Source organism: Salvia hispanica, chromosome 2, assembly GCF_023119035.1.
Source record: "Salvia hispanica cultivar TCC Black 2014 chromosome 2, UniMelb_Shisp_WGS_1.0, whole genome shotgun sequence".
NCBI classification, from domain to species: Eukaryota; Viridiplantae; Streptophyta; class Magnoliopsida; order Lamiales; family Lamiaceae; genus Salvia; species Salvia hispanica.
The window spans coordinates 1,113,377-1,127,757 of record NC_062966.1 but is presented as its reverse complement, the minus strand read 5'-3'; the positions used below and the strand labels follow the sequence as shown (position 1 = coordinate 1,127,757).

General features: G+C 35.9%; 1 protein-coding gene across 1 annotated transcript; it reads right to left on the bottom strand.

Moving 5' to 3' along the window:
- Window positions 1-6,550: 6,550 nt before the first annotated feature.
- Window positions 6,551-8,680, bottom strand: LOC125204414 (putative late blight resistance protein homolog R1B-16). Its single transcript, XM_048103074.1, has 2 exons — window positions 6,992-8,680; window positions 6,551-6,900 (listed from the first exon to the last, which is right to left on the bottom strand). Exon 1 carries the CDS (start codon window positions 8,539-8,541, stop codon window positions 7,045-7,047), a length of 1,497 nt encoding a protein of 498 aa, XP_047959031.1. The 5' UTR covers window positions 8,542-8,680; the 3' UTR covers window positions 6,551-6,900; window positions 6,992-7,044.
- Window positions 8,681-14,381: the final 5,701 nt, after the last annotated feature.

Below are 14,381 nucleotides of genomic sequence, written 5' to 3'. Positions count from 1 at the left end.
ATAATATAAAGAACTCAGGTCCAGCATTATCGAGATAATGAGATCTGCATTAGTGCAAGAGAGCTGTGGATATAGGGGGAGGATCCCCTGCTGTGGTGGGAACACAACAGGGGCTGCTGTGCCAACTAAACGGCAGCATTTGGAGTCAATTACTACACCCCTTTCCATTATCTATTTAATTAGTTACGGTACTTACTTTTAGTACACCCCTTTTCATTGTCAAATTTTTTACTCCAGTATGCTTATTTAAATCAATTACACAAGTTGCAACTTTATTCTTCCCAAATAGCTTCAACATATTTTAGGTGGTTTACGTTGGATAATAATTTTCTTCAAATAACGATTAATTAGAACTGTTCATTACAATTTACTATGAATTATTTAATTTATTATTTATAATTTCATAATTTTCTATTCAGTTGCATGATCATTTAAACTTTATGTATTAACTATTAATATTATGATAAATTAATGTAATATTAATAAATTATTATTTAATAGTTTAGAGTTGTACGTGATAGCAATTGGAGGTTACCAAATTCGAAAAGTCATTTATATTAAATTTTATTAATCTAAATCACTTATTGTATTATTCCTTAACTTATTTTTAGTGTAATATTGTTGAGAGTTAATAGCATAAGGTATTTTTTTGGACTTCTTATTGATTTTATAAATTGAAATATAAAATTATAGTAATATTTTAATTTTTCTTAGTTGTCTCACATTGCTAAAAAGAAAAATTAACATGAAAAAAAATACTCCCTCCGTCCGCCATTAGGAGTCCCATTTGTGGGGGCACGGGTTTTAAGAAAAGTTAAGAAAAGTGGGTGGAAAAAAGATAGTGGAATAGGGGTCCCACTTGTATATATTAGTTTTAAATAAAATGTGAGTGGAATGAGTTAGTGGAAGGTGGGACCCTATTACCATTTATGGTAAAAGTGAACCGGGACTCCTATTCGCGGACGGACTAAAATGGAAAAACGGGACTCCTATTCGCGGACAGAGGGAGTATCAAATATGATAAAACGACAATATAGCATTGTCTCTTGATAGAGTGATGTTATTATATTTGGAGTGTTAATTAAAACATGATGTATTAAAAATGATATTATGATTTTTTTTTCATATCATACTTTTTTAATATATAAATATTAGTTCCAATTTCACCATTATGGAACAATGGAGAAAATTGAAATGTTATATTGGATTATTCGAGTTCCAAAATTATGGAAATGGCAAAAAATTCAATGAAAAATTATGATTTAATAATATTTATCCCTAAATTCAAAAATAAAATGAGTTTTCAAATTTGATAAATTTTTAGTCAAAAATATATTAGAATTGTAAAAGCAGTATTCAATATATAGATATTACATTTACATAATACTCGATATAAGTTAAAATAATTTTAAGTGATAAAATTTATTTACTAACAGTTAATATTCAACAAAGTATGATTACTCCTATATAAGTAAAATCAATATTCAATATAGTATTATAAAATAATTATGATTTAACCGCCTGTGTGGGCAATATAGTAGTGCAATATTAACTTAAACCATTGATCACATAAATCATGCAGCAAGTGAAGTTAAGTACAGTAAACCACCTAAAATATGTTGAAGCAGCTATTTGGGAAGAGTAAAGTTGCTAAAGTTAGTAAATGAAAAAGTAAGTACAGTAACGAATTAAATAGATAATGGAAAGAGGTGCAGTAATTGACTCCAAACGCTGCCGTTTAGTTGGCACAACAGCCCCCTGCTGTATTCCCACCACAGCAGGGGATCCTTCCTTCCCCAATTAAAAGTATGATATATTTGCATTAGTGCAAGATCTGAATGATGGGCTTGGATCCCATCAATCAGCCCATTCCTTCTTGTGAGTTTAATCGAAAAATACTCTATAAAAATACTCTATAAAAACAATAATAAAAATAGAAGCTCAGCATGCTTCCTTTTTGTGAGTTGTGATAGACATTAAAGGGAAGATCTTTTTCTTATAAATCATGTTACTAAAAGAAAACTTTAGTTCATTATTCTAATGAGCTAGCTCGGTGTTCTTGTCTTTCGGCTTGAGTTGGAAAGGGAAGAGGAAGTGAGGCCTTCGATGCTATTACACAAACATTAACTTCAAATTTGGAGCTTGCCAAGTTCTTCAGAGCTTTTTCTTTCTTCCGAACTAGAGCTCGGACATGAAGCTCTAGTTCGTCTCCATATAAATCCTCTTGTTCCTCTACTATCCTTTTCGCTGACACCACCGCCAATTCACTGCAATATTCCAAAGAAATGGATTTCAAAGTTGCTATTTCTCAAACTTCTAATGGAATCTCATTTAGTTGGCTTAAATTACGAAGATAAAGCTTTTGAAGAAATGGAAAGTGAGACTTATCCGACACAATCCAATCGTCTAGACCACCACAATCCTCCAATCGTAGAAACATGAGGCTTGCGAATTGACCTTCAACTGTCTCCCACTTGCCTGTTTTAAAGAAGCCATTTTGCAATACAAACTTCTCGAGAAGGGGCAATGAACCGATTTTTTGCAACATGTCTTCCAATTCAGGATCGGGAGAGGCATCGACGAACAAATTTTTGAGGGAGAGTGGCAACCTAATCCTCTGCAAATAGTCATCACATCCATTTCTGGTGGTGCAGTGGAAGTTTTCCATTTTACTTAAACACTGAAGATAATTGAGACAGTTTTCTCCCTCCATTTGTTGCACATTGTATATTAGATGCAATTTCTTCACATTGGGAATTCTTTTAACCACCTCCTCATTCAAAAAACAAATTCGGAACTCCTTTGAGTGTGTGCAAATTCTCCATGATAACAATGCCATTGCCACCACTTGGATGATCAGGGAGAATCAATCCTTTCTCATGAAACTCGAGATGTCGAAGTTGATGCAATTTCCAAATTTCGATTGGTGCAATAAGGTAACGCCAACAATGAGTAATCAACGTGTGAAGATTCCATAGTAGATCAATCGAAGTAGGGAATCTCTTTATGAACTCTAACAGCAAGGTATCGCGAGTTCACCATTTCAAACACGTTGTCGAGGAAATAAGCACCACTCAGAGTATCTTCATCATATGCTTTGAATGTCCTCAACAATCTAAGATGGTGAAGGATTTGAGGCTCATCACGTTTTATGGAACGAGCATGCGACAAAGATTCTAAGAGTTCACTTAATAACACCACTGAAGTTTTTAGAGCAACTCGGCTTGTGCTGTTTAAGCGTGGAGGATCGTTTCTTATGACATGATAAAACCTTTCCTTTTCGACTTCTTCCAAGCACACATTTTAGTACAAATCATGAATTTTACCGTGCTTAACATTTCCAGTAGACCCAAACCTATCAACTAAAATGAGATTCCTATCAACCAACTCCTTAAAGTATTCTTGCGCAATTATATCCAAACTTTTCCCACTCCTGGGTTTTAAAAATCCTTCAGAAATCTATAGCTTTTTGAGCATTGAACCGCGAATACTACGATCTCCCTCAAAATTAGCCATATATAAAAGGCACGTCTTCAAATAATTTGGCAGATAGATATAGCTCATCCACAATATTTTCATGCAATATTCATCATTACTTTTAATAGCAGAATTCAAATCTTGCTCTAAAAAATCCCAATATTCTCTTGTGCGATCAGACTTTGCCAAAAGTCCTCCTATTGTAATACTATTTTACACTTTACTACAATAGCCTTCCCAATATTCTCTAACTCAAGAGGACAACTTTCTTTTTCAAACACAGCCTTACAAAACAAATCCCAACTACTAGCTTCATCTAGAAATTCGATATCAACTCTATAAGATTCTTCAACTGAGAGCTCAAGCTTGATAGCCTAGTTATTATGATTATTCGACTCCCACATTTTTTACTGGAAAGAAAAATCTTATCTTCTCCCACGCCTCTTCACTCCACATATCATCCATTATTACAAGATACCTCTTACCATATAAAAACTTGTACAACTTTTCTCTCAATTGATTTTCACTTAGATCACTGAGTTTTTCATTCTCATTCCTATCGCACGAGTGCCTAATTGCTTGAATATAAACTCCTCTAAGTGTTTCTCTAACACTGAAGTTTGAGAAATTGTAGTCCAAGTACGAATATCAAAATGCTCCTTAACAACTGCATTGTTAAATAGATTTCTGGCTAGAGTGGTTTTACCAATTCCGCTCATCCAATTGTGATTATTTGGCGGCTGAGTTGGTCTAAAAATTTTCTGCATTATAATCGTGTTGTGTATAGAGTCTAAAAGGTTTGGGCTGCTGTTCAATTATATTTAGGCCCATTTGAATCCTATCTTGGCTAGGCTTAGATTTCATTATTTTTGCCTATACATAGGTATGCACTTTCATTAAATAATGTATCCAAAAATATAGTGAAAATCCCAAGTTTGACATCGGCTGTTATTTTCCTTGGTGATGAAGCTCTTGTCGTCGAAGGCAGCTGTTGGGTCTTGGTGGTGCACACCCAAACTCCACATTAGTATGATATTGTCCACTTTGACCTATGATAAGTTGCATGTCCCGGGGGAAAGACCTCAGCCACCTTATCAGCTGTGGTAAGGGTGGTAGGTGGCTGGAGGCACGAAGTCCTTTTAAACTAATGGGTGTCAGCCCCTCTGGTGTCTAAAGGCAACCTGGTGGTTCCCAAAATGCTTGTGGACTTAGTCCTTTGGTGCTGAGGGATCTGCCTTGTAGGTTATGATGAAAATGCCTTAGCCTGTAACACTTGATTGGTTTCCCAGAATAAAGTCCAAGGTGGAGTATGTTGGATTTATTGGGTGGACTTTTATTTGGGCTGTGTTATTATGTTAGTCCGGATGTGATTAATTGGGCTGAGCCCAATTACAAGTCCCCTTGCACCAGATGCTGCCACGTGCCCCCTCACATGGATCCTGCTCCACAGCCGTTGGATTTAGGGTTGTGTTTGTTATTGAGAAAAGGCTATGCGCCGTTCTCATTCACTCTCTAATCTCTCTCTCTCTACACTCGATTTAGTGTATTCTCTCTTCTCTCTCTTCTTCTCCGATGAGTTTCCGGCCATCTCTTGGTGATCTCTCACGGTTCTTTGAGTGGTAGATCTTTTGTGAGTGCTGGTGTGAGGCAATCTCTTCGATTGCTTGTTGCTGGAGAAGAATTAGGGTTTGTGAGACTCGGAGGCTCTGTGCTGAGATTTGTTCGGTGGAACCTGATCTGGTGTGAGGGGACTTTCTGGTGGAGGTATTGGTGGTCCGAGGGTTAATTCTAACCAATCCATCTGTGCTCTCTTGGATCTTGTTCTGGTAGAATAGATCAGTGTTGTTGTGGCGGGTTATGAGCCAAGAATCTTTGATCTATTGTCATTCTCATTGTTCTTAGTTAGTAATCTGTGTTTAGATCCGAGAGGATCCTTCTTGTTATTACTAACTGTTTTGTTAAGTGAGCAGATTATGGAGCTAGCAAGGATAATAGCTTAATCTATTCAAGATCTTGTAATAGCTAGGGTTCCTAGTTTCTTGTACTTAATCTATAATACTTTGGTTCGAGTTGTAATATCAGCCGCGTGGGTGAGAGTTTGGCTGAGCTCTCTTGTACAAGAACAAAGAGGTCTCGGTAATTAGTGAATCTAGACTAATCTGATCCCTACGACGGCCATAGATTTGAGTAGGAAACCATATTTTAAAGTGTTATTTTTATTTGTGCATATATTAGAAACTTGAGCATATTTACATTAATATATCTCCTCGATTTGAATAATGGGCCTGCTTTTCAACAACTCAACATACTCCTGTTTTGTTGGGAGGTATTTGGGCCTTTCATTGGCCCATTATAGTTTCCTACGTCAAATGGGTTACAAGTCGGATTTGGCGTTAACTAAATTTAATTATATTTGCTATACAAATTAGGGTTACTAAATCACTTGCTTTATTATTATTTATATATATTAACACTCATTATAGTGTTTGATTTTGGCCATCGAAAGCTGTTGGAAAATTGTCTGTGAATTACTCTCGGAAAATTCTTTGTGAAAATTTGAATCCTTGCTCACGTCAAAATTCATTGCTTCAAAATTTTATATGGTTTTATCCAAATTATTTAGAGATCAAAATTCAGTCCTAATCTATTTATTAATAGACATAATTATTTTAAAATTAATTACCACGAGAAATATAAAAAATCCCTCAATTCATGTTATCTACATGCATAAGTTACACTTACACGTGAAATACTAAATTAACTTGGAAGGAATGATCACGTGAAATACTAAATAGACTTGAAAAAGAATCAATTACATAAATTTTCTCAATTTCACCACACGTGCATTTTATTACTCATCACGAATGTAGCACACACAATATTTTGAGAACGGATCACCAAAATTAAGTGCAACGTTATATTTTATGAAAAAAACTCAACTTATAACACCATATATGGATTTATAGAGGTGATATATAGCATATCAAATTTTGCACTCACACCTAATAAGAGACATAAATTGTTATATAAGCTGATAAACACGGATTGAAAAGAATGCGACAAGCAATGCAGGAACACGAAAGAATTACTTGGTTCGAACATAAGACCTACATCCACGGATAAAGGATGATGTGGTTCTTATTCACTCTCAAACGATCGATCACAAATTACAACCAATCGAACTACAAGCAGAAACAAGATGAGCTCATAACCGTGTGATGAATCATGTCTTTCTCTCTTATCTAGCTGGCGAAGATGGTGATACAACTATAACAAGAAAGAATATACATACAACCCTGCACACGATAACTGCTTCAACTAAATCGAATAATCCACCGATCTGAAAACAACTTTCTTGACCGCTGCAAAGTAGTTGTAACAGCTTTGTATGTATCTCTCTTCAATCCTTCCCTTTAGTTCAGTCTCCACAGCCACAATATCAACATAAAGAATTAATCAGATAAGAAGTTGCAGAATAAAAATCTGTAGCATTAATTAAGGTCGTAATGTTTACTTGTTGTAGGCGGATTGCGATGCAATACTTTTCAATAAATCTTCGATCATACTCTAAAACCTATCCACTTTCACTTCAAAGTTGGCACTTGCCAAGCTCTTCAGTGCTTCTTGTTTCTTTGAGACTACAACTTGAACATGAAGGTCTAGTTGGTCACCATATAAATCCTCTTGTTCCTCTACTATCTTTTTAGCCGACTCCAACGCTGATTCACTGCAATAACGCAATTCAATTGATTTCAACGTTGCTATTTCTCCCACTTCTGATGGGATCTCCTTCAGTTGATCGAAAGAATCAAGACGAAGCTTCTGGAGAACTGGAAAGTGGGATTTGTCTGATACAATCCAATCTTCTAGACCTTTACAATTGTGCAATAGTAGAAACATGAGGCTTGGAAATTGGCCTTCAATTGTTTCCCACTTGCCTGTTTTGAAGACACCGTGTAATAGAACAAACTTCTTAAGAAGGGGCAGTGAACCGATTTTTGGCATTATGTCTTCCAACACCATATCAGAAGAGGCAATAATAAACAACTTCTTGAGGGAGTGTGGGAACCTAATCCTCTGAAAATATTCATCACTTTCATTTGTGGAATTGCAGACCAAGTTTTCCAATTTACTCAAACACTGAAGATAGCTGAGACAGTTTTCTCCCTCCATTTGTTTCTTATCATAACTTAACTGCAATTTCTTCACATTGGGAATTCTCTTAACCACCTCCTCATTCAAAATCAAATTCTTCACTCCTTTGAGTGTTTGCAGATTCTCCATGATAACAAATTCATTGTCGCCACTCGGAGGATTCGGGAGAATCAATCCTAAGGATGAATCTTCATCGAATATGAGGTGTCGAAGTTGATGCAATTTCCAAATTTCAATCGGGATAATAAGACGATCCGAACACCTAATAATCAATGTGTATAGATTCCAAAGCAGATCAATCGAAGTAGGGAATTTGGAATTCACATGAAGGTTAACCAAAAGGTACCGTGAGTTCACCAATTCAAACACATTATCTAGCAAATAATCCCCACCCGCAGTTTCTTCTTCATATACATGGAGTGTCCTCAACAATCTAAGGTTGTGAGGCAGTTGAACTTCTTTCCACAATCTACGGATGTCATCACATATTATGGAACGAACATGTGACAAATATCCCAAGATTTCATTTGTTAACAACCGTGCTGTTTTACCCAAAAAAACAACACGACGTTCGCTATTATTGGCCGGAGGCTCATCTCTTACGACATGATAAAAACATTCCTTTTCGACTTCTTTCAAACACAAATCTCTCAACAAATCATGAATTTTACAATAGTAAACATTTCCAATAGACCCCAATAGATCAACTAAAATGAGATTTCTATCAACCAACTCCTTAAAGTACTCATGCGCAACTGTTTCCAAACATTTCCCATTACTTGGTTTCAAAAATCCCTCAGAAATCCACAGCTTCTTGAGCATTGACACACGGATCCTACGATCTTCCTCAAAAATACCCATATACAAAAAACATGGCTTCAAATAGTTTGGCAGATAGACATAGCTCATCCTCAATGTTTTTAAGCAAAATTCATCATTATTGTTAATAACAATTGAGTTTAAATTATGCTCTATAAGCTCCCAATATTCTCTTGTGAACTCAGACTTCGCCAAAAGACCTCCTATCGTAGCAATTGATAAAGGAAGCCCTTTACAATTACGGGCTTCTGCTGCAGATTAGCTTCCACTGCAATCTTCTCCACTTCAATTTTGATCAAATTCATTTCTTCAATCACTTTCTGCAGATCTTGATAGAAGTCATGACCCTCAACAATTGGGGATCGTTTGTCAATTTGAACCACAATCTGGGATTCGATAACATCCTCAGCTGCATAAACTGCATCTGCAATGCGACGCTCCAATGGATCAGCTTCACGGCCATCAATAACAACAGGGGAAGTATAAGCATCAAGAAACTCCAGCAAGAAGGTAACATTTTGGGTGAGAGATTCAATTTGTTGTTTGTGGATAAAAATGGGAGGGGAAGGATGGTTCTTAAGTGTATCTAAGATATTCATAAGAGAAACCAGAGCTCCATAAGCTGCCATGATTAACTGCTCTTTGAATTTTGAATGAATGAAGACAGGCCAATATGATTAATTTTACAATTGAGAATTGCAATTTCTTATAGTGGACGATAATATAAAGAACTCAGGTGCAGCATTATCGAGATAATGAGATCTGCATTAGTGCAAGACAGCTGTTGATATAGTAATATAAAAAGTCTGATATAATAATAATCATATAATTGTCTACTTGATCTGAATGATGGGCTTGGATTCCATCAATCAGTCCATTCCTTTTTTCATATAGGGTGGGCTTCGAGCCATTTTAAAATGAGCCTAACCCATTCAACAACAACAACAGGACTTGATAATTGAGTAATACTTGTAAGCTTCCCCTTTGCTTATTAGAACTTGAGAGTATCAATTGAATTATTTCGATAATGTGTAGCTAAACTAATTAAATTATTCCTATATAGTAGGGTGGTTTTTAGTGGTATGATTTCATGGTCATTGTATGAATTTAGTTATTTCATTTTGTAATGCATCTTGAATGGTGTAAACTTGCTTCTAGAGTAGTATGAAAATTCTAAAATTTTATCTTGTTGGGAGAGAAGTTGGAGGGTGGATTTATGTGTATAACTAAGTGTGTTTACTACGCATCTGTGGAAGTTTAATCGAAAAAATACTCTATAAAAACAATAATAAAAATAGAAGCTCAGCATGCTTCCTTCTTGTGAGTTGTGATAGACATTAAAGGGAAGATCTTTTTCTTATAAATCATGTTACTAAAAGAAAACTTTAGTTCATTATTCTAATGAGCTAACTAGGGGATCATGTCTTTCGGCATGAGTTGGAAAAGGAAGAGGAAGTGAGGCCTTCGATGCTATAAGACAAACATTAACTTCAAAGTTGGCGCTTGCCATGTTCTTCAGAGCTTTTTCTTTCTTCCGAACTAGAGCTCGAACATGAAGGTCTAGTTGATCTCCATATAAACCCTCTTGTTCCTCTACTAGCCTTTTCGCTGACACCATTGCCGATTCACTGCAATATTCCAAAGAAATAGATTTCAAAGTTGCTATTTCTCCAACTTCTGATGGGATCTCATTTAGTTGGCCTAAATTACGAAGATGAAGCTTCTGAAGAAATGGAAAGTAAGACTTATCCGACACTATCCAATCGTCTAGACCACCGCAATCCTCCAATCGTAGAAACATGAGGCTTGCGAATTGACCTTCAACTGTCTCCCACTTGCCTGTTTTAAAGAAGCCATTTTGCAATACAAACTTCTCGAGAAGGGGCAATGAACCGATTTTTTGCAACATGTCTTCCAATTCAGTATCGGGAGAGGCATCGACGAACAACTTTTTGAGGGAGAGTGGCAACCTAATCCTCTGCAAATAGTCATCACATCCATTTCTGGTGGTGCAGTGGAAGTTTTCCAATTTACTTAAACACTGAAGATAACTGAGACAGTTTTTGTAACACCCCGAATTTCCGAACCCTAATTTTAGAGCCCTAGAATTTATTTTTGATGCCGTGGAAGATGTGAATTATTTGATAAGTGAATTTATTACATGAGTTTATTTGATTGAGAATTTTGAAAAGTCAAATTTGTTGACCATTATGATGTGGCATATGTGATTAATTAATTTATGAGATGAATTATTTGATTGAGGGTGAGTGAGAATATTAGAGAAAATTTCCAAAAATACTAGCCACTATTATTTTGTGATTTTCGAAAATCACATGTAGAAGGAAAGGAGTTATTTTATTTGACTTCTTATTTGATTTCTTTCCATACCTAGAATTTAAATATTCTACCAAATCTTTCCATAGCTCAAAAGATTATGCCATATCTTATTTTAATTAAACAAACCCATGCCTTGTTTAAATAGGCATACTACACGCCTAATACCAATCTCAAGTTGAGAGATTTTTATTTTATTTATTTTGCTCCGTGATATTTTATTCTACTCCGGAAAAATACCAAACGAAATCTTGGCTAATTAAATAGCCTAATTTTCGAAAACTTCATGCCTTGTGACCTAGTCTATTTTTGTTAATTCTTCTTCCCTACTCCATAATATTTATTTATTTAATTGTGGAGAATAGAATCTTACCAAATATTCTAAAGATCTTATTGGACTCTATAAATAAGAGCCAAGACCCCAACCCTAGTTCATTATTTTCGCCCCCTCATATTTTCGTCCCCCTCTCTTCTTCTTCATACTCTCTCAATTTTCTTCTACTTTACTCCATTAATCTTGCATCCCTTGAGAAGAAATTGAAGTTTGATCCAAGAATTCTTGAAGAACCAAGTCTTTACTTACTTTCTACCGATCGTTTTTCTCAAAAAGGTATTCTTATAATTATCTTCTTCTTCTACTTGATTCATCTTCTTTCTAACCGATTAATCGGTACTCTTGAACCCTCATGCATATTAATTAAGCGAGAGTGGGATAAAAGGGACATAGAAAATATGTATGCATGTGGTGTGTGTGTTATGCGTGTGTGTTATGTGTGTGTGTGTCGAATATGTGTGTGTGTTGTGTGTTGGTGAAATACTCATGCACGATATATATTAATGCTAGATCTAGATTTAATATGCGAGTAAACTATATATAGTGAACATGTTTATGTTTGGTCATATTAAGTTAAGTCGTTGGGAAAAGGGAAAAACGTCGAGACATGCATGAATTAGGTTTTGAATTGTGAATTTGATTTGTATGTACCTATGTGATTTAAAAGGTGAAACCCCGGTTGCAAAGTCAGATAAAGGAAAAGAGAAACTTACTTGAAATCTAAGCAGTCGAGGTGGGCTTTATTCTTAAACTCTTTTATTTCTTGCAAAATATTGATTGGTGTTATAAGGGTGGTTTAACTGTTATGCCATGCCTATATTTGTTTTATTGTGATATTGTGCCTGAAGCCTAGTTTGTGAGTTCGCTCCATTGGGCCAAGGTTTTGGATATGTTATACGAATTCGGGTCTGAGTACGGGCCGCAAACCCTACCAGGCTGTGTACACGAGGGGATCGTGAGCCGTCCTTGCTAGTCGGCCGGTCTCGTGGGCGAAAAGTGTGGCCACACTTTCGTCGCACCATGGATATGATTGTGATTGTGGAATTTGATGAGAAAATGGGAGATATTTGATTGGCCAATCTATGAAAATATTTTGTGACACTCGATGATATTTTATTTTGATAAATTGTAAAACTCGAGTTCACTTGGTAAGGGTGGCATAACTTATAAAATGTTTTGGCAACGAGCTCACTGAGTATTTCAAAATACTCAGCCCTGCATGTGTTTTCCTTATGTGCAGGTTGAATGACGACGAGCGGTGGCGGGTGTTGAGCATGATAATTAATTAAGATGGATGTTATGAACTTCAAGCGTAGTTGTGTCTTCATACATGGCTATTCTTTCTCTTGGTCGTTTTCCGCTGAGTTCTGATGCACCTTAGAGTTCGTCGTTTTTGGATATTTACATCTTTCCTTCGATTTGAGGCCTTAGACTTTTTCTTGTGATTCTATCTTAAACATTATGTCGTACTCTTGAGAATTTGATCGTTATTTATGATACCCCTTTCTCTTTCTCATTCAAGCTTTTAGGCTAAGTTGTCGCTTTAAATACTCTGATAGTTCTTTTAAATCTCTTGGTCAAAATTCTTTAAATGAAACCCTAGCCTTGTTCATTTCTTCGAGTCTGGTTGGTAGCAGTTGCCGCATTTATTGTACCCTAGGAGAGCGGGCTGTTACAGTTTTCTCCCTGCATTTGTTGCACATTGTAGATTAGATGCAATTTCTTCACATTGGGAATTCTTTTAACCACCTCCTCATTCAAAAAACAAATTTAGAACTCCTTTGAGTGTGTGCAAATTCTCCATGATAACAATGCCATTGCCATCACTTGGAGGATCAGGGAGAATCAATCCTTTCTCATGAAACTCGAGATGTCGAAGTTGATGCAATTTCCAAATTTCGATTGGTGCAATAAGGTAACGCCAACAATGAGTAATCAACGTGTGAAGATTCCATAGTAGATCAATCGAAGTAGGGAATCTCTTTATGAACTCTAAAAGCAAGGTATCGCGAGTTCACCATTTCAAACACGTTGTCGAGGAAATAAGCACCACTCAGAGTATCTTCATCATATGCTTCCTCAACAATCTAAGATGGTGTGGGATTTGAAGTTCATCACGTAATAAGGAATGAGCATGCGACAAGGATTCCAAGAGTTCACTTATTAACACCACTGAAGTTAAGAGCAACCCGACTTCTGCTATTTAAGCATGGAGGATCGTTTCTTATGACATGATAAAACCTTTCCTTTTCGACTTCTTCCAAGCACAAATTTCGGTACAAATCATGAATTTTATAGTGCCTAACATTTCCAGTAGATCCCAACCTATCAACTAAAATGAGATTCCTATCAACCAACTCCTTAAAGTATTCTTGCGCAATTATTTCCAAACTTTTCCCACTACTTGGTTTTAAAATTCATTCAGAAATCCATAGCTTTTTGAGCATTGACACGCGAATACTACGATCTTCCTCAAAATTAGCCATATATAAAAAGCATGGCTTCAAATAATTTGACAGATAGATATAACTCATCCACAATATTTTCATGCAAGATTCATCATTACTTTTAATAACTGAATTTAAATCCTGCTCTATACAGAGTATTCTCTTGTGCGGTCAGACTTTGCCAAAAGTCCTCCTATCGTAATAATTGATAAAGGAAGTCCTTTACACTTTACTACAATAGCCTTCCCAACATTCTCTAACTCAAGAGGACAACTTTCTTTTTCAAACACAGTCTTACAAAGCAAATCCCAACTACTAGCTTCATCTAGAAATTCGATATCAACTCTATAAGATTCGTTCAACTGAGAGCTCAAGCTTGATAGCCTAGCTGTTATGATTATTCGACTCCCACATTTATGACTGGGAAAGAAAAATCTTATCTTTCTCCCACACCTCTGCACTCCACATATCATCAATTATTACAAGATACACCTCTTACCACATAAAAACTTGTGCAACTTTTCTCTCAATTGATATTCACTTAGATCACTGAGTTTTTCATTCTCATTCTGATCACGAGTGCCCAATTGCTTGAATATAAATTTCTCTAAGTGTTTCTATAACATTATAAGTTTGAGAAATTGTAGTCCAAGCACAGATATCAAAATGCTCCTTAACAGCTGCATTGTTAATACATTTATGGCTAGAGTGGTCTTACCAATTCCACCCATCCCCATAATTGGGATTATTTGGCAGCTGAGTTGGTTTAAAAGGTTTCTTCATTATAATCGTGTTGAGTATGGAGTCTAAAAGGT